The sequence below is a fragment of the Ascaphus truei genome, unplaced genomic scaffold (assembly GCF_040206685.1).
Source record: "Ascaphus truei isolate aAscTru1 unplaced genomic scaffold, aAscTru1.hap1 HAP1_SCAFFOLD_510, whole genome shotgun sequence".
In the NCBI taxonomy this organism is placed as follows: domain Eukaryota; kingdom Metazoa; phylum Chordata; class Amphibia; order Anura; family Ascaphidae; genus Ascaphus; species Ascaphus truei.
The window spans coordinates 218,852-239,642 of NW_027456841.1; the positions used below are offsets into that span (position 1 = coordinate 218,852).

General features: G+C 50.5%; 1 protein-coding gene across 2 annotated transcripts in view; it reads right to left on the reverse strand.

Annotated features, from left to right (window-relative positions):
* Window positions 1–20,791, reverse strand: part of POLR1C (RNA polymerase I and III subunit C) — a 53,277-nt gene that overhangs the window by 9,221 nt on the left and 23,265 nt on the right. Inside the window, exons 3-6 of one of the 2 annotated variants that reach the window (XM_075584241.1) lie at window positions 15,896–16,003; window positions 12,581–12,656; window positions 10,121–10,240; window positions 8,723–8,878 (exon numbers count right to left, since the gene is read on the reverse strand). In XM_075584241.1, the coding sequence (XP_075440356.1) occupies window positions 8,723–8,878; window positions 10,121–10,240; window positions 12,581–12,656; window positions 15,896–16,003 (460 nt within the window). Of the gene's footprint in view, window positions 1–8,722; window positions 8,879–10,120; window positions 10,241–12,580; window positions 12,714–15,895; window positions 16,004–20,791 lie in introns of both variants that reach the window. The other variant, XM_075584240.1, reaches the window with a different exon arrangement.

The following is a 20,791-nucleotide window of genomic DNA, read 5'->3' on the forward strand; positions in this document are numbered from 1 at the left end:
ACTCATTTTGAAATGTATAAAAATGTGATACCAAGCAATATGTTTGCAGAGGCATGAGTTCATTTTTGAATTCTCTCTCACCTTGTACCATGGTGCTGATAAACTCACTTGATACTTTGAACCCTTGACTCATTGATTTTATTTCTACGCTTTCACAGATGGCGCTCCCCGAATAGGGACCCCAATACCTCGGGACCAGGAGACCCCAGACAGAGCAGCTGCTACATTACTCAAACGTGCGCACTTGGAATAAGGTAAGGCTTTATCCTTTTTAACAGAAAAAGCCATTAGATTAATTGTTTGAGTAATCTGTAGACAGTTTGTTCTTTATGGGCAACCTACCTGAGTGATGGGACACCCTGTACCACGTGAGTTTATCAATATTATACTGATCAGGTATTGTTGTTGTTGTTTTATATTATTGCCATAAACTCAGGTTAGATTATACCTTATGCCAAATGGCAGGCCAATTCAGGGTTCAGGTGTAATAGTTAATAAGGTGGAAAGTCTCCTAAGCTTGTTGAGAGAACTATTGTTAAGGAACAGCAGGTAACTATTTTTTAATACCACTGGTCCTTAACTCTATATTCTACTTATATTATACCAAGTGGTGGGGCACCTTATTGGTACCCGATCGACTGGCGTTGATCGGGGATAGGTCAGATTATACCTTATGCTAAATGGCACGCCAATTCAGGGCTCAGAAGGTATAATAGTAATAAGGTGGAAAGTCTCAAAGAGTTGGGAAGAGAATTATTGTTAAGGAACAACAGGTGACTATTTTTGTTAAATACCACTGGTCCTTAACTCTATATTCTACTTATATTATACCAAGTGGTGGGCACCTTATTGGTACCCGATCAACTGGCATTGATCGGTGTAATGCAGGAGAATTATGGGGAACCTACATTCTCAGTCGCCGGCGAAGGGTACGTCCTTTGAAATTATGTGTGGACTTTATGGCAATAAAATGTTTTAAAAATGGATATTTAGTGGCGCAGAGTATATTAAATAAGAAGGAAAGGGAAACATATCAGGCTCTGTTTTGAAAATAGCTGCAGCATTAGTGGACCCCCCTTTTCCTCTTCCCCCTTCCCTCGCCCTTTTTCACTGAAAGGCCACAGGACTTGCATGTCTGTGAGACATGGAGGTTAATTATTAACCTAGGAAGAAATGGCTTGAATTTAGGAATGTTAAAGTAGTTTTTTAGGAATTAATGCATTAATTCTGCATGGAAAAAGAAAAAGGGGACATCCTCTTTAAATGTTTTTTGATCGTTTTTGTCTTAGAAAGCTCATAGTAACTAATTTGATGGCATAATAATATACATGTCATGGAGTGAAGTGTTTGTGTGTCACTCTGATAGTTATTGTATGTATGTCTTTAATCATATAGCACCATTAGTGTACATAGCGCTTCACATTGTCACGTGTAGTACTAAACATAAAAATAACAAATAATACAAATAACAGATCATAATGATTTTGAATGAAATAATAATAAGGGTTAAAATAAACCTATACAACAAAAAACTAAAATGCAAAAAGCTACTTCCAATATGACAAAAATACACAGTGAGATACATATACATACATATATATACATATATATACATATACATATATATATATCTCTCTTGTAAAAGGGTCATTTAAGTCTAATCCTTTTGTCAAAGTGTATTAAGCCTGCTGCCATTTACAAGGCATGACAGTAGCATTTAAAATAAACCTAGGAAGTATTGTATGTTAAAGTTTGTTAATGTAATGTTTTAAAAGAAAATGTCAAATTTGGCAGTTGTACAAATAATTCTTTACACCCTGACTCAAGTATGAATTTGTATTTTTACTGTAGCACATTTTTGTTGTTCCTGGGCGTGGGAGATACTGTGTTACAATATTTAAATGATCTATTGACACAAATAAAATATGAAGTAGGATATAAGGAAGTATTAACTAAAGTTTTTTTATGTGCTGATTTAGAGGAGTCAGGACTGAAGCGAGGTATATCTAGAATGCAAAGTTTTAAAAAGTAAATGTTTATTTTTTATTGTTGTAATAATAATAATAATATTAGACATAAGAAAGAGTCTGATCTAATGCTGGAAGGAAGCTTTACTAAGTTTCACCCTGGCACACAGGATTAATAGAATGTTGGAGTTTTGTTAATTGCCGTAGAAAGTAGAATGAATGTTGATGGAAGATAAACTCAGAGAATGTGCGTGTGTGTGCGTGTGCGTGTGCGTGTGCGTGTAAGAAAGATAAGGAATTAGAAATAAATAGTAAATAAAACAATAAGATTTATGTTTTATAGGAAGGGTTGGAAGATGGTTTTTGTTTTTTAGTTATCAAGGTTTCTCTGTTCAAACTTATAATAGGAAACTAACGGTTTGTTTTCTGAAATACACTGGTCTTGTCTGATTTTTGAACAGCAGTCATTTAAAAGAGGGAAGGTTGAAAGCAGCCAAGCGGGCTGGCCCCCCTCCTCCAGCTTAAGGAATGTACAAAGACCACGTTCCAGGCATAAAAAGTTAACTAGAAGCGGATAAAAAAAAAAGTTTAAAAAGCAGCTTAGTTATAATATGGGGAAAGAGAATGATTCTGTAATTTAATTATTTTTGGACTGAGTTTGCAGGATCAAACAGGTCTGTTTTGGTTTTTTTTATCTTATTTTTTGTAAAGTTAATTTTGCTCTGTATCAGAGAAGTGTGAAATTATGCTTGTTTATTGTACTTTGTTTTTTTTCCAGCTCTAAGCTGCCTCAACTTGTATAGCAGTCAGTGTATACTAGAATCCAGCGATTTTTAACATCTTTGTTCAACGGCATGTTGCAGAAGCCCAGAAAAAATTCGCTGGTTATACGCCAATATTAAGCAGCTGAAGTTTGAAATTGTTTTATTAATAATACAATAATATTTAATATGTATTTCCATATTTGAATAGTGTCAAAAGTATACTCAGTACCACAAAGCGTACAATATAAACGCGTAAGCATAAAGTCAGATATGAAATAATTTTTCCTATAAAGTTAACTGCATATGTGATTTTTTTTTTTTTATAACTTTTAACCATTACCTCTCCTTTCCCTCCAAAAGGGTGTCTCAATTTGAAACCTCATCTATAGCCTCTCATTTAAAGAATGCAACTGTAGGCAATCCAGATTTTATTTTTTTAAGCAGTAGCTATTGTCAAATTCATGATATATATATTTAAATCTCAAGCTGCTGATGTTTTAAGTGACCATCATCCTTTATGTCGTATATTGTTCACATGTCATAGGATTTGCATATGAACAAAAGAGAGGATAATTTATATGATTTTCCATAACACACCTGTCTATATGCGGACTCTGCCTATTTTGTTCATTGCAACATTACCTTGTGTGTGTTGTTTTGTTATTTATCCTTGAACATTTCTTGCCGATATGACTCCATTCATATTGTGTTGTGTTTTGTGCTGTCTACTCATTGCTACACATAGCAACATGTTATTTCATGAATATTCATGTAGAGAGGGATATACCCCATCTCTTTACATTTTCCAGCATAACTATTGGATAGCTTTATTTTGAGTCTGTTTGGGAACTAAGTATTAATGTGATAAGCTGCTACTACGCAGTGTTTTGTGGTGAAGCTAATTAGCATTGTTAGTATATTATGGTCACTGGCCCCTCATGTTCTGATAGGGCTTTACACTCGTGTTCATACTAGCATTTTTGTTTACCGTATACTGTGCGTTTCGTTCACATGGGGACTCTTATTTATGGTTTATTAGTTGTCATTTTATGCATTTCGTCAGTTTTTAGCTTGTAAAAAAGTTGTATACGTTTTAGTTGTGTTATAGTAGGTTTATGTGGATATTTCCCATTTGGTCTGCAATAATTTGATATTAGTGGTACTAGTTATATATAATAACTGGTACTTGATGTATATTTTACTGTTTACAATGAGTGCAAGCTTTAGGGACTTTTAGTGACAACCTCTTGTCACTTATCAGTGTTCTCTTACGATACTTCCCTATGCACCGTTGATTTTTTTCTTTTGTAAGTTGGTGAGCAAAGTGTTTTTGTGTTTATTTTATACGCGGATGCCAAGACAGTGGTGAAAAACAAAAAAATTGGGTTGATACTAAATTATAGTGGTTAAAAGTGCTCTCCTTGTGCTTTTATTAATGAAATGTTTAAGTTTCTCCAAACTTAGGTGCAGCTTATACAGTCTACCAAGGAGAATACAAAGCAGCATCATCGCAAGAAAAAAGTGCCGGCACCACCGTAAACAGCTAACAAAGACAAAGAATCATCAAGCCAGCGTTCTGACGGGTTTTCCCTGACCGCTGACCAACAGTTAGTGTATCTAGGCATAATAATCCTAGAACATTTAACCACTGAGGAATTAAGACTTCAGGCAAGGCCCGGTCTTAAAGGAACAATTTGTTTTTTCAGGACTCGATATTTTTTATGCTTTAGAGTGTGTTTTTAAGATGTATGCCTCGCTAGGCAAGATCAGCCTACGTCATCCAGATGATAAGGGATGATCAGTTATGAAATATTTGTAATGTTTATTGTTTTGTGGTCACATCATTTTGCAGACAATCATACAATCTCGCACAATGCTACACAGGTTAATGGGTCACAAGGGAATATATACAACTAGCTGAGAGACCCGGCGTTGCCCAGAATGTAAATAGATAAAATAAATTGATGTTTAAAATAAAAAGTATAATTTTTAGTAGTTCCAGTTGGAGCAAAGATATAAAAACAAAACCACAACTACAATGCGTGAGTAATAAATGTAGGCCAAGTACACACTGATACACACTGCGTGAGTAATAAATGTAGGCCATTTTGTGTAAGGACAGATTAATTTCTACATACAGGTGCAAAACATATGTTTTTTTTTATTCCCTTTTCAGTGAAGCAAATAAATAACAATATGTTTAGGCATCAAATGACAGTGAGGAGATACTCACAGCAGCCAATTAATATTGTAAAATGTAGATTCCAACTTATCCCTTTAAGAGATGTAACATTCATCTAATATGGATCTCATGTGATATTGACAGCATGACTGAGTTGTGGGATGACAGTGACTGTGTGTGTGTAGACATGGGTCAGTGTGTGTGTGTGTGTGTGTGTGTGTGTGTGTGTGTGTGTGTGTGTGTGTGTGTGTGTGTGTGTGTGTGTGTGTGTGTGTGTGTGTGTGTGTAGACAGGGCTCAGTGAGTGTGTGTGTACACAGGGGTGACAGCATGACTGAGTTGTGGGATGACAGTGACTGTGTGTGTAGACAGGTGTGTGTGTGGACAGGGGTGACAGTGAGAGATGGATGAAACTTAGCAAGGGTCTCAGTTGTGAGTGTGTGTACACAGGGGTGACAGTGAGTGAGTGTGTGTGTACACAGGGGTGACAGTGTGTGATGTAAACTTACCAAGAACTCCGCAGGGGTTCTCTGGGGGTATGGTGTCAGTGCAAGTGTGTGAGTGAAGTAGGTGTGTGTCAGTGATGTCACTGTACCTTTTGGCCAATGAGCATCGTGTGGGAGGCTGACTATGGGAGGGCGGACATAGTGTCTGTGTGTGTCACAGTGGAGCGTACCTCTTGGCCAATGAGAGTCGGGGTGGGGCGGGCAGACCCACAGACCAATCACATTCGCCACATCTAGCACTAACCATTCGAATTTATATATTAAGAGGATTCCCTGCCATACTCTAGTGGCCCCCACCGACGCAAGAGGGAATTACATTTAACCCCTTGGGAAAAAAGATAATACGTTTATTGACATTTGCAGATCTGTGTATATTAAATCTGGGGTAAATGAACCCTGTTGGGTGTGTGGATATATACCACATACACAAACAGCCCCTTGGGTTGGGATACCTTACAGTAATGACGAATTTAGAAAATGAAATGTCAATTTGAATTTGTTTACAGGGAACTTTTCTAAACTTCTAAACCGAATTCCACTGGTGAATGAGGTTCCTGTAGGTGGATTTTACACTGGGAACAACAATCAATTTATGGGTCTGGTGTCTCCACCAACCAATGAAACATGTATGAAAATGTATTTACAGCCCTGAACTAAAAATTTACAGCAAGGATGTGGCCTTAATTTTTCAGTTTTAATTAAGATAGTAAAAAGTGCTTGCACAAATTCTAGTTTACCAAGGGGAGTGTATTGGCTTTGTGGAAAATGGGCCTACAGAGTATTACCATGTGGTTGGACAGGGTCCTGCTATCTAGGTACAGTTGTACGTGCCTTTACAATGACCCACTGGCAGGATCAGGAATAGCAGAGCCACTTCCAACGCACAGGGGTTGAAAAGTAGTCTATGGAAAGAACAATTTTGGGCTAGCTTATTTCCTAATGTAGGAGTTGGGTTGCTATATGACAGGCTCAATGTACTTACAGATGTACTGGATGATGTCCTCAATCATACAACTACATCCATTAACTTACTCAACCAGGAACAGGTACAGATTAGATTAATGGCCCTACAGAATAGAATGGCTTTAGACTATATTTTAGCATCAAAGGGGGGCGTATGTGCCCTCGTTAAAGAGCAATGTTGTGTTTTTATTAGAGATCAAATTGGTAAGATTGAGCATGAGCTAGAGAAGATCGCAGAGATACAGGAGAGATTAAGGAAAGGCGGAGATGAGAGGTGGGTTCTGTTAGGAATTACCAAGTTGGTTGGTTTCCTAGGAGCGAAACTGATGAATGGATTTGTCTGTGTGCTTGCAGTTCTGATTGTTTTGTATGTCGGTGTCATGTGCAGTAAATCCATACTGCAAAAGGTGTGTAACACCCTCTACCCAGGCCATGCCACTGATCACAGATGACACCACGGAAGATGCAATCTCAGAAGGAAAAGTCAGTCCCCCTCAATGGAATACAGATGAAGATTATGGCAGAAAGACCAACTTGGCTGATATGATAGCCAGCAGCTCTGTGAGTTTCCAGACCAATCAAAATCATGCAAATTTGGACCCTCCAGGCCAGCGCGACGTTTCTGGAGTTTTATCTGAATTATCCTTAAAAGACTATTCTGGAAGCCAGAGGGTCACGTGTAGTATGACTTAGCTCAGATAGTGCCAACTCGCCCTCTTTCCTAAGCACGACAAGATCTGTTTCTTTTCTTAGTTTTATTGAGGGAAAACAGGATAAGGTACAGTCTCTTGTGTAGAGGTGTAGGTGTCTCTCTGTGTGTGCTCAGTGATCAAGGGAGGTGAAAAGATACTTCTTCATCACCATTACAGGGATTACAGCAGGGTACTCACAAGTCCAGGGAAAATGGTGGAAAGGATGAAGCAGTGTATGCTGGGTGTAAGATAGTCTGGGGACAGACCATCTGTGGGCAGAACAGAGGGGGAGACAGCAGACTAACCCATTTGGGAGAAAGGCTGGGGCTGCCATGGCAACTCACAGGAGTGCCTGGAGAAGCTGCAACATGTAGCAAAATGTAGCATCTTAATGCAGCAGACTGCTGGGAAGGGGGAAATGGCTCTGTATTATCACACAAGCATTGGAGTTGCATGTAGAACCAAATACATACAGCTGCCACTAAGCAGGCTGACAAGCAGGGCTGCAAGGACAAGGGGGGGGGGGGGGGGGGTGAGACAGAAATGCAGACAGGGGTATTCCTGTTCCATGACAAAGACTATGGTTTAAGAATAAAAAGAGAGGACTGTGAAGATTGAGATAATGTGTGTGGCTCAGGATATATGAAGACAGACTATCATCACCTGCATTTTGGCGCAGTAGCCATTTTGAGTGTTTGAATGTATGTATATTTGTGTATGATCTGTGAATGTTTGATTCTGCAGAGTATCGCTTCTAGATGTAACTAGCCCTTGTGTAATTCCTACGAGTCATGGAAAGAAATTGAAGTTGCATTCGAGGTTTTTCCTGCCTTAGATATTTCTGCTGACCTTAGGTTCTGTTATCTGACAGATACAGTACACACACAGGGCTAAACAGGGATACTCCTTAAAGTCAGACGGTCAAGAGGCTCACAAAATGGTAAATTATAGGATAAGAATATAGCGTATGTAGCATATTTATGTATCAATATGCATTTTTGTATAAGTCATCATATTTTTTTTATCTCTAAGCCAGCCCCCTTAAGGGGCGTATTACTCATTTTGAAATGTATAAAAATGTGATACCAAGCAATATGTTGGCAGAGGCATGAGTTCATTTTTGAATTCTCTCTCACCTTGTACCTTGGTGCAGATAAACTCACTTGATACTTTGAACCCTTGACTCATTGATTTTATTTCTACGCTTTCACAGGGAACACACGCCCCCAAACTCCGAGCACCCCCAGACCTAAGCCTTGCTGTCCGTGGGGACACACGCCCCCAAACTCTGAGCACCCCCAGTCCTAAGCCTGGCTGTCCGTGGGAACACACGCCCCCAAACTCCGAGCACCCCCAGCCCTAAGCCTTGCTGTCCGTGGGAACACACGCCCCCAAACTCTGAGCACCCCCAGTCCTAAGCCTGGCTGTCCGTGGGAACACACGCCCCCAAACTCCGAGCACCCCCAGTCCTAAGCCTTCTTGTCCGTGGGAACACACGCCCCCAAACTCCGAGCACCCCCAGCCCTAAGCCTGGCTGTCCGTGGGACACGTGTCCCCACGTCACTCACCGACCCCCTTGACACAGTGCGTGAGAACGTGGATCTCCTGTCTGTGGGAACACGTGGGACACGTGTCTCTGCCTCACTCACCGACGCCCTTGACGCAGTGCATGAGAACGTGGATCTCCTGCCCGGGGCGCAGCTGAGCGATCAGGATGTCGCCCAGAACGGGGCACGGGGCGTCTGCCTCGGAGAACAGGTCCGCCTGGTTCCCCTGAGGGACCCATTTCATGTGGCTAGTATACACTGAGAGAGGAGGAGGGTAGAAAGAGGGGGATGAAATAAGGGGGAGAGGGGGGACACGATGAGAGAAAAGGGGGGGAGGGGGGGACAGAGAGAGAAAAGGGGGAGAGGGGGGGGGACAGAGAGAGAAAAGGGAGATGGGGGGGGGGGGACAGAGACAAAAGGGAGATGGGGGGGGGGACAGAGAGAAAAGGGAGATGGGGGGGGACAGAGAGAAAAGGGAGATGGGGGGGACAGAGAGAAAAGGGAGATGGGGGGGGGACAGAGAGAAAAGGGAAAGGGGGGGACAGAGAGAGAAAAGGGAGAGGGGGGAGAGAACGGAGGGGGGAGAGAGAAGGGAGGGGGATGGAGAGAAGGGACGGGGGTGGAGAGAAGGGAGGGGGAGGGAGAAAATAGAGGGGGGAGAGAAGGGAGAGGGGGAGAGAAGGGAGGGGGGGGAGAGAAGGGAGGGGGGGGGAGAAGGGAGGGGGGGAGAGAAGGGAGGGGGGGAGAGAAGGGAGGGGGGGAGAGAAGGGAGGGGGGGAGAGAAGGGAGGGGGGGAGAGAAGGGAGGGGGGGAGAGAAGGGAGGGGGGGGAGAGAACGGAGGGGGGGGAGAGAACGGGAGGGGGGGAGAGAAGGGAGGGGGGAGAAGCAAGGGGGGGGGGAGAGAAGCGAGGGGGGGAGAGAAGCGAGGGGGGGAGAGAAGCGAGGGGGGGGAGAGAAGCGAGGGGGGGGAGAGAAGCGAGGGGGGGAGAGAAGCGAGGGGGGGGAGAGAAGGGAGGGGGGGGAGAGAGAAGGGAGGGGGGGGGGAGAGAAGGGAGGGGGGGGGGAGAGAAGGGAGGGGGGGGAGAGAACGGAGGGGGGGAGAGAAGGGAGGGGGGGGAGAGAACGGAGGGGGGGAGAGAACGGAGGGGGGGAAGAGAAGGGAGGGGGGGAGAGAAGGGAGGGGGGAGAAGCAAGGGGGGGAGAGAAGCGAGGGGGGGGGAGAGAAGCGAGGGGGGGAGAGAAGCGAGGGGGGGAGAGAAGCGAGGGGGGGGAGAGAAGCGAGGGGGGGGAGAGAAGCGAGGGGGGGGGAGAGAAGCGAGGGGGGGGAGAGAAGCGAGGGGGGGGGAGAGAAGCGAGGGGGGGGAGAGAAGGGAGGGGGGGGGAGAGAAGGGAGGGGGGGGGAGAGAAGGGAGGGGAGAACTGAGGGAGCTCTGGCAGGGAAGGGGTTAAGAATCGCAGTGCAGGACACCCCCCTCGGTGATTTGGAGAGGGGCTCTCACCCTTATGGTTCAGGTACAGCTCGTTGGGGTCAGAAGACTCTTTGCAAGCCTGCGGGTTCCTCGTACATTTCACATTCAGCTCAAACTGCAGGGTGTCAATTTCTGTGCCCTCCGCATCATCTAGGGGGCAAGCACAGGGTGAGAGGGAGGCAACAGGGGACGAGTAAGAGAGGGTGGGAGGACGAGTAAGAGAGGGGGGGGGGAGGACGAGTAAGAGAGGGGGGGGGAGGACGAGTAAGAGAGGGGGGGAGGACAAGTAAGAGAGGGGGGGGACGAGTAAGAGAGGGGGGAGGGAGTATGAGTAAGAGAGGGGGGGAGGGAGTATGTGTAAGAGAGGGGGGGAGTATGAGTAAGAGAGGGGGGGAGTGAGTATGAGTAAGAGAGGGGGGGAGTGAGTATGAGTAAGAGAGGGGGGAGGGAGTACGAGTAAGAGAGGGGGGAGAGAGTACGAGTAAGAGAGGGGGGGAGTACGAGTAAGAGAGGGGGGGAGTACGAGTAAGAGAGGGGGGGAGTACGAGTAAGAGAGGGGGGGAGTACGAGTAAGAGAGGGGGGGAGTACGAGTAAGAGAGGGGGGGAGTACGAGTAAGAGAGGGGGGGAGTACGAGTAAGAGAGGGGGGGAGTACGAGTAAGAGAGGGGGGAGTACGAGTAAGAGAGGGGGGAGTACGAGTAAGAGAGAGGGGGAGTACGAGTAAGAGAGAGGGGGGAGTACGAGTAAGAGAGGGGGGAGTACGAGTAAGAGAGAGGGGGGAGTACGAGTAAGAGAGAGGGGGGAGAACGAGTAAGAGAGAGGGGGGAGTACGAGTAAGAGAGAGGGGGGAGTACGAGTAAGAGAAAGGGGGGAGTACGAGTAAGAGAGAGGGGGGAGTACGAATAAGAGAGAGGGGGGAGTACGAGTAAGAGAGGGGGGAGTACGAGTAAGAGAGAGGGGGGGTACGAGTAAGAGAGAGTGGGGAGTACGAGTAAGAGAGAGGGGGGAGTACGAGTAAGAGAGAGGGGGGAGTACGGGTAAGAGAGAGGGGGGAGTACGAGTAAGAGAGGGGGGGGAGTACGAGTAAGAGAGGGGGGGGAGTACGAGTAAGAGAGGGGGGAGTACGAGTAAGAGAGGGGGGAGTACGAGTAAGAGAGGGGGGAGTATGAGTAAGAGAGGGGGAGTATGAGTAAGAGAGGGGGAGTATGAGTAAGAGAGGGGGGCGTATGAGTAAGAGAGGGGGGCGTATGAGTAAGAGAGGGGGGCGTATGAGTAAGAGAGGGGGGCGTATGAGTAAGAGAGGGGGGCGTATGAGTAAGAGAGGGGGGCGTATGAGTAAGAGAGGGGGGCGTATGAGTAAGAGAGGGGGGCGTATGAGTAAGAGAGGGGGGCGTATGAGTAAGAGAGGGGGGCGTATGAGTAAGAGAGGGGGGCGTATGAGTAAGAGAGGGGGGCGTATGAGTAAGAGAGGGGGGCGTATGAGTAAGAGAGGGGGGCGTATGAGTAAGAGAGGGGGGCGTATGAGTAAGAGAGGGGGGCGTATGAGTAAGAGAGGGGGGCGTATGAGTAAGAGAGGGGGGCGTATGAGTAAGAGAGGGGGGCGTATGAGTAAGAGAGGGGGCGTATGAGTAAGAGAGGGGGGAGTATGAGTAAGAGAGGGGGGCGTATGAGTAAGAGAGGGGGGCGTATGAGTAAGAGAGGGGGGCGTATGAGTAAGAGAGGGGGGCGTATGAGTAAGAGAGGGGGGCGTATGAGTAAGAGAGGGGGGCGTATGAGTAAGAGAGGGGGGCGTATGAGTAAGAGAGGGGGGCGTATGAGTAAGAGAGGGGGGCGTATGAGTAAGAGAGGGGGGCGTATGAGTAAGAGAGGGGGGCGTATGAGTAAGAGAGGGGGGAGTATGAGTAAGAGAGGGGGGAGTATGAGTAAGAGAGGGGGAGTATGAGTAAGAGAGGGGGAGTATGAGTAAGAGAGGGGGAGTATGAGTAAGAGAGGGGGAGTATGAGTAAGAGAGGGGGAGTATGAGTAAGAGAGGGGGGAGTATGAGTAAGAGAGGGGGGCGTATGAGTAAGAGAGGGGGAGTATGAGTAAGAGAGGGGGAGTATGAGTAAGAGAGGGGGGAGTATGAGTAAGAGAGGGGGGAGTATGAGTAAGAGAGGGGGGAGTATGAGTAAGAGAGGGGGGCGTATGAGTAAGAGAGGGGGAGTATGAGTAAGAGAGGGGGGAGTATGAGTAAGAGAGGGGGGAGTATGAGTAAGAGAGGGGGGCGTATGAGTAAGAGAGGGGGGAGTATGAGTAAGAGAGGGGGGAGTATGAGTAAGAGAGGGGGGAGTATGAGTAAGAGAGGGGGGAGTATGAGTAAGAGAGGGGGGAGTATGAGTAAGAGAGGGGGGAGTATGAGTAAGAGAGGGGGAGTATGAGTAAGAGACCGGGGAGTATGAGTAAGAAAGGTGCTGCGCCTGCGTCACTGTCCCCCAGCACCTCCCCCTTACCTGCGCTGCGATACTCGAAGAGGCGCGGGTCCGCCCGGATGGGGATGAGCCCGAGACGGTGAGCGAGGATCTCATCCTGTATTATGGACGTATTGTTATATACAAACACCTTCTCCACCGCCATGGTGGGGACCTGCGGGGGGGGGGGGGGGGGGGGGGAGGGGGGGAGGGAGCGCAGAGGAGGGGGAGAGGGGTAAGTCTCCTGCCCGGGAAGAGCCATTAGAAAGCAGCGGGACTGTGCGCACTTTCCTGGGAATAAGAGAACGTTTCCCCGTCACAATATAAAACCCCGCTCCTCACATTGCCGGTCACTGACCGCGACATGGAGAATCTCGCGATCCGTCACAATACAAACCGCGCTCCTCACATTGCCGGTCACTGACCGCGACATGGAGAATCTCGCGATCCGTCACAATATAAAACCCCGCTCCTCACATTGCCGGTCACTGACCGCGAGATGGAGAATCTCGCGATCCGTCACAATACAAACCGCGCTCCTCACATTGCCGGTCACTGACCGCGAGATGGAGAATCTCGCGATCCGTCACAATACAAACCGCGCTCCTCACATTGCCGGTCACTGACCGCGACATGGAGAATCTCGCGATCCATCACAATACAAACCCCGCTCCTCACATTGCCGGGTCACTGACCGCGAGATGGAGAATCTCGCGATCCGTCACAATACAAACCGCGCTCCTCACATTGCCGGTCACTGACCGCGAGATGGAGAATCTCGCGATCCGTCACAATACAAACCGCGCTCCTCACATTGCCGGTCACTGACCGCGAGATGGAGAATCTCGCGATCCGTCACAATACAAACCCCGCTCCTCACATTGCCGGTCACTGACCGCGAGATGGAGAATCTCGCGATCCGTCACAATACAAACCGCGCTCCTCACATTGCCGGTCACTGACCGCGAGATGGAGAATCTCGCGATCCGTCACAATATAAAACCCCGCTCCTCACATTGCCGGTCACTGACCGCGAGATGGAGAATCTCGCGATCCGTCACAATACAAACCGCGCTCCTCACATTGCCGGTCACTGACCGCGAGATGGAGAATCTCGCGATCCGTCACAATACAAACCGCGCTCCTCACATTGCCGGTCACTGACCGCGAGATGGAGAATCTCGCGATCCGTCACAATACAAACCGCGCTCCTCACATTGCCGGTCACTGACCGCGACATGGAGAATCTCGCGATCCATCACAATACAAACCCCGCTCCTCACATTGCCGGTCACTGACCGTGAGATGGAGAATCTCGCGATCCGTCACAATACAAACCGCGCTCCTCACATTGCCGGTCACTGACCGCGACATGGAGAATCTCGCGATCCGTCACAATACAAACCCCGCTCCTCACATTGCCGGTCACTGACCGCGACATGGAGAATCTCGCGATCCGTCACAATACAAACCGCGCTCCTCACATTGCCGGTCACTGACCGCGACATGGAGAATCTCGCGATCCGTCACAATACAAACCCCGCTCCTCACATTGCCGGTCACTGACCGCGACATGGAGAATCTCGCGATCCGTCACAATACAAACCGCGCTCCTCACATTGCCGGTCACTGACCGCGACATGGAGAATCTCGCGATCCGTCACAATACAAACCGCGCTCCTCACATTGCCGGTCACTGACCGCGAGATGGAGAATCTCGCGATCCGTCACAATACAAACCGCGCTCCTCACATTGCCGGTCACTGACCGTGAGATGGAGAATCTCGCGATCCGTCACAATACAAACCGCGCTCCTCACATTGCCGGTCACTGACCGCGAGATGGAGAATCTCGCGATCCGTCACAATACAAACCGCGCTCCTCACATTGCCGGTCACTGACCGCGAGATGGAGAATCTCGCGATCCGTCACAATATAAAACCCCGCTCCTCACATTGCCGGTCACTGACCGCGAGATGGAGAATCTCGCGATCCGTCACAATACAAACCGCGCTCCTCACATTGCCGGTCACTGACCGCGAGATGGAGAATCTCGCGATCCGTCACAATACAAACCGCGCTCCTCACATTGCCGGTCACTGACCGCGAGATGGAGAATCTCGCGATCCGTCACAATATAAAACCCCGCTCCTCACATTGCCGGTCACTGACCGCGACATGGAGAATCTCGCGATCCATCACAATACAAACCCCGCTCCTCACATTGCCGGTCACTGACCGCGACATGGAGAATCTCGCGATCCATCACAATACAAACCGCGCTCCTCACATTGCCGGTCACTGACCGCGAGATGGAGAATCTCGCGATCCGTCACAATACAAACCGCGCTCCTCACATTGCCGGTCACTGACCGCGACATGGAGAATCTCGCGATCCGTCACAATACAAACCGCGCTCCTCGCATTGCCGGGTCACTGACCGCGAGATGGAGAATCTCGCGATCCGTCACAATACAAACCCCGCTCCTCACATTGCCGGTCACTGACCGCGAGATGGAGAATCTCGCGATCCGTCACAATACAAACCGCGCTCCTCACATTGCCGGTCACTGACCGCGAGATGGAGAATCTCGCGATCCGTCACAATACAAACCGCGCTCCTCACATTGCCGGTCACTGACCGCGAGATGGAGAATCTCGCGATCCGTCACAATACAAACCGCGCTCCTCACATTGCCGGTCACTGACCGCGAGATGGAGAATCTCGCGATCCGTCACAATACAAACCGCGCTCCTCACATTGCCGGTCACTGACCGCGAGATGGAGAATCTCGCGATCCGTCACAATACAAACCCCGCTCCTCACATTGCCGGGTCACTGACCGCGAGATGGAGAATCTCGCGATCCGTCACAATACAAACCCCGCTCCTCACATTGCCGGGTCACTGACCGCGAGATGGAGAATCTCGCGATCCGTCACAATACAAACCGCGCTCCTCACATTGCCGGTCACTGACCGCGACATGGAGAATCTCGCGATCCGTCACAATACAAACCGCGCTCCTCACATTGCCGGTCACTGACCGCGAGATGGAGAATCTCGCGATCCGTCACAATACAAACCGCGCTCCTCACATTGCCGGTCACTGACCGCGAGATGGAGAATCTCGCGATCCGTCACAATATAAAACCCCGCTCCTCACATTGCCGGTCACTGACCGCGAGATGGAGAATCTCGCGATCCGTCACAATACAAACCGCGCTCCTCACATTGCCGGGTCGGCCAAAAGCTGCGCAGTAAAAGCTTGGTGTTCGTCAGCGCCCCATACTTCCCACTTCAAAGACTAAAAGTATCCTCCTCCACGCACCCCAGTTCCCCAGCCCACCCCCGGTACCTCTGCTAGAAGGATGCGTCGGAACGCGTTGGCGAGAGCTGCGTCAATTCCAACCATGTCAAACTCAAGGGTGTCCTGCGCCATCTTAATAACGTCCACGCGGAAATTCTGCGGAGGAGGAGACGCGTGTGAGGGGGAGGCTGGCACTGCCCACGCTGTATATACATGGTGTAGGAGTGTGAGAGGGAGGCTGGCACTGCCCGCGCTGTATATACATGGTGTAGTAATGTGTGTGAGGGGGAGGCTGGCACTGCCCGCGCTGTATATACATGGTGTAGGAGTGTGTGTGAGGGGGAGGCTGGCACTGCCCGCGCTGTATATACATGGTGTAGGAGTGTGAGAGGGAGGCTGGCACTGCCCGCGCTGTATATACATGGTGTAGTAATGTGTGTGAGGGGGAGGCTGGCACTGCCCGCGCTGTATATACATGGTGTAGGAGTGTGTGTGAGGGGGAGGCTGGCACTGCCCGCGCTGTATATACATGGTGCAGTAATGTGTGTGAGGGGGAGGCTGGCACTGCCCGCGCTGTATATACATGGTGCAGTAATGTGTGTGAGGGGGAGGCTGGCACTGCCCGCGCTGTATATACATGGTGTAGTAATGTGTGTGAGGGGGAGGCTGGCACTGCCCGCGCTGTATATACATGGTGTAGTAGTGTGTGAGGTGGAGGCTGGCACTGCCCGCGCTGTATATACATGGTGCAGTAATGTGTGTGAGGGGGAGGCTGGCACTGCCCGCGCTGTATATACATGGTGTAGGAGTGTGTGTGAGGGGGAGGCTGGCACTGCCCGCGCTGTATATACATGGTGCAGTAATGTGTGTGAGGGGGAGGCTGGCACTGCCCGCGCTGTATATACATGGTGCAGTAATGTGTGTGAGGGGGAGGCTGGCACTGCCCGCGCTGTATATACATGGTGTAGGAGTGTGTGTGAGGGGGAGGCTGGCACTGCCCGCGCTGTATATACATGGTGTAGGAGTGTGTGTGAGGGGGAGGCTGGCACTGCCCGCGCTGTATATACATGGTGTAGGAGTGTGTGAGAGGGGGAGGCTGGCACTGCCCGCGCTGTATATACATGGTGTAGGAGTGTGTGTGAGGGGGAGGCTGGCACTGCCCGCGCTGTATATACATGGTGTAGGAGTGTGTGTGAGGGGGAGGCTGGCACTGCCCACGCTGTATATACATGGTGTAGGAGTGTGTGAGAGGGAGGCTGGCACTGCCCGCGCTGTATACACATGGTGTAGGAGTGTGTGAGAGGGGGAGGCTGGCACTGCCCGCGCTGTATATACATGGTACAGTAATGTGTGTGAGGGGGAGGCTGGCACTGCCCTTGCTGTATATACATGGTGTAGGAGTGTGTGAGAGGGAGGCTGGCACTGCCCGCGCTGTATATACATGGTGCAGTAATGTGTGTGAGGGGGAGGCTGGCATTGCCCGCGCTGTATATACATGGTGTAGGAGTGTGTGACGGGGAGGCTGGCACTGCCCGCGCTGTATATACATGGTGCAGTAATGTGTGTGAGGGGGAGGCTGGCACTGCCCGCGCTGTATATACATGGTGTAGTAGTGTGTGAGGGGGAGGCTGGCACTGCCCGCGCTGAATATACATGGTGTAGTAGTGTGTGAGGGGGAGGCTGGCACTGCCCGCGCTGTATATACATGGTGTAGGAGTGTGTGTGAGGGGGAGGCTGGCACTGCCCGCGCTGTATATACATGGTGTAGTAGTGTGTGAGGGGGAGGCTGGCACTGCCCGCGCTGTATATACATGGTGCAGTAATGTGTGTGAGGGGGAGGCTGGCACTGCCCGCGCTGTATATACATGGTGTAGTAGTGTGTGAGGGGGAGGCTGGCACTGCCCGCGCTGTATATACATGGTGTAGGAGTGTGTGTGAGGGGGAGGCTGGCACTGCCCACGCTGTATATACATGGTGTAGGAGTGTGTGAGGGGGAGGCTGGCACTGCCCGCGCTGTATATACATGGTGTAGGAGTGTGTGTGAGGGGGAGGCTGGCACTGCCCGCGCTGTATATACATGATGTAGGAGTGTGTGTGAGGGGGAGGCTGGCACTGCCCGCTATGTATATACATGGTGCAGTAATGTGTGTGAGGGGGGAGGCTGGCACTGCCCGCGCTGTATATACATGGTGTAGGAGTGTGTGAGGGGGAGGCTGGCACTGCCCGCGCTGTATATACATGGTGTAGGAGTGTGTGATTGGGAGGCTGGCACTGCCCGCTCTGTATATACATGGTGTAGGAGTGTGTGAGGGGGAGGCTGGCACTGCCCGCGCTGTATATACATGGTGTAGGAGTGTGTGAGGGGGAGGCTGGCACTGCCCGCGCTGTATATACATGGTGTAGGAGTGTGTGAGGGGGAGGCTGGCACTGCCCGCGCTGTATATACATGGTGTAGGAGTGTGAGGGGGAGGCTGGCACTGCCCGCGCTGTATATACATGGTGTAGGAGTGTGTGTGAGGGGGAGGCTGGCACTGCCCGCGCTGTATAAACATGGTGTAGGAGTGTGTGAGGGGGAGGCTGGCACTGCACGCGCTGTATATACATGGTGTAGGAGTGTGTGTGAGGGGGAGGCTGACACTGCCCGCGCTGTATATACATGGTGTAGGAGTGTGTGAGGGGGAGGCTGGCACTGCCCGCGCTGTATATACATGGTGTAGTAGTGTGTGAGGGGGAGGCTGGCACTGCCCGCGCTGTATATACATGGTGTAGGAGTGTGTGTGAGGGGGAGGCTGGCACTGCCCGCGCTGTATATACATGGTGTAGGAGTGTGTGTGAGGGGAGGCTGGCACTGCCCGCGCTGTATACACATGGTGTAGGAGTGTGTGTGTGTGTGAGGGGGAGGCTGGCACTGCCTGCGCTGTATATACATGGTGTAGGAGTGTGTGAGGGGGAGGCTGGCACTGCCCGCGCTGTATATACATGGTGTAGGAGTGTGTGTGTGTGTGAGGGGGAGGCTGGCACTGCCTGCGCTGTATATACATGGTGTAGGAGTGTGTGAGGGAGAGGCTGGCACTGCCCGCGCTGTATATACATGGTGTAGGAGTGTGTGTGAGGGGGAGGCTGGCACTGCCCGCGCTGTATATACATGGTGTAGGAGTGTGTGTGAGGGGGAGGCTGGCACTGCCCGCGCTGTATATACATGGTGTAGGAGTGTGTGAGGGGGAGGCTGGCACTGCCTGCGCTGTATATACATGGTGTAGGAGTGTGTGAGGGGGAGGCTGGCACTGCCCGCGCTGTATATACATGGTGTAGGAGTGTGTGAGGGGGAGGCTGGCACTGCCCGCGCTGTATATACATGGTGTAGGAGTGTGTGTGAGGGGGAGGCTGGCACTGCCCGCGCTGTATATACATGGTGTAGGAGTGTGTGAGGGGGAGGCTGGCACTGCCCGCGCTGTATATACATGGTGTAGGAGTGTGTGAGGGGGAGGCTGGCACTACCCGCGCTGTATATACATGGTGTAGGAGTGTGTGAGGGGGAGGCTGGCACTGCCCGCGCTGTATATACATGGTGTAGGAGTGTGTGTGAGGGGGAGGCTGGCACTGCCCGCGCTGTATATACATGGTGCAGTAATGTGTGTGAGGGGGAGGCTGGCACTGCCCGCGCTGTATATACATGGTGTAGTAGTGTGTGAGGGGGAGGCTGGCACTGCCCGCGCTGTATATACATGGTGTAGGAGTGTGTGTGAGGGGGAGGCTGGCACTGCCCGCGCTGTATATACATGGTGTAGGAGTGTGTGTGAGGGGGAGGCTGGCACTGCCCGCGCTGTATATACATGGTGTAGGAGTGTGTGTGAGGGGGAGGCTGGCACTGCCCGCGCTGTATATACATGGTGTAGGAGTGTGTGTGAGGGGGAGGCTGGCACTGCCCGCGCTGTATATACATGGTGTAGGCGTGTGTGAGGGGGAGGCTGGCACTGCCAGCGCTGTATATACATGGTGTAGGAGTGTGTGTGAGGGGGAGGCTGGCACTGCCCACGCTGTATATACATGGTGTAGGAGTGTGTGTGAGGGGGAGGCTGGCACTGCCCGCGCTGTATATACATGGTGTAGTAGTGTGTGAGGGGGAGGCTGGCACTGCCCGCGCTGTATATACATGGTGTAGGAGTGTGTGAGGGGGAGGCTGGCACTGCCCGCGCTGTATATACATGGTGTAGGAGTGTGTGAGGGGGAGGCTGGCACTGCCCGCGCTGTATATACATGGTGTAGGAGTGTGTGTGAGGGGGAGGCTGGCACTGCCCGCGCTGTATATACATGGTGTAGGAGTGTGTGTGAGGGGGAGGCTGGCACTGCCCGCGCTGTATATACATGGTGTAGTAGTGTGTGAGGGGGAGGCTGGCACTGCCCACGCTGTATATACATGGTGTAGGAGTGTGTGTGAGGGGGAGGCTGGCACTGCCCGCGCTGTATATACATGGTGTAGGAGTGTGAGAGAGGGAGGCTGGCACTGCCCGCGCTGTATATACATGGTGTAGTAATGTGTGTGAGGGGGAGGCTGGCACTGCCCGCGCTGTATATACATGGTGTAGGAGTGTGTGTGAGGGGGAGGCTGGCACTGCCCACGCTGTATATACATGGTGTAGGAGTGTGTGAGAGGGAGGCTAGCACTGCCCGCGCTGTATACACATGGTGTAGGAGTGTGTGAGAGGGGGAGGCTGGCACTGCCCGCGCTGTATATACATGGTGTAGGAGTGTGTGTGAGGGGGAGGCTGGCACTGCCCGCGCTGTATATACATGGTGTAGGAGTGTGTGAGAGGGGGAGGCTGGCACTGCCCGCGCTGTATATACATGGTGTAGGAGTGTGTGAGGGGGAGGCTGGCACTGCCCGCGCTGTATATACATGGTGTAGGAGTGTGTGTGAGGGGGAGGCTGGCACTGCCCGCGCTG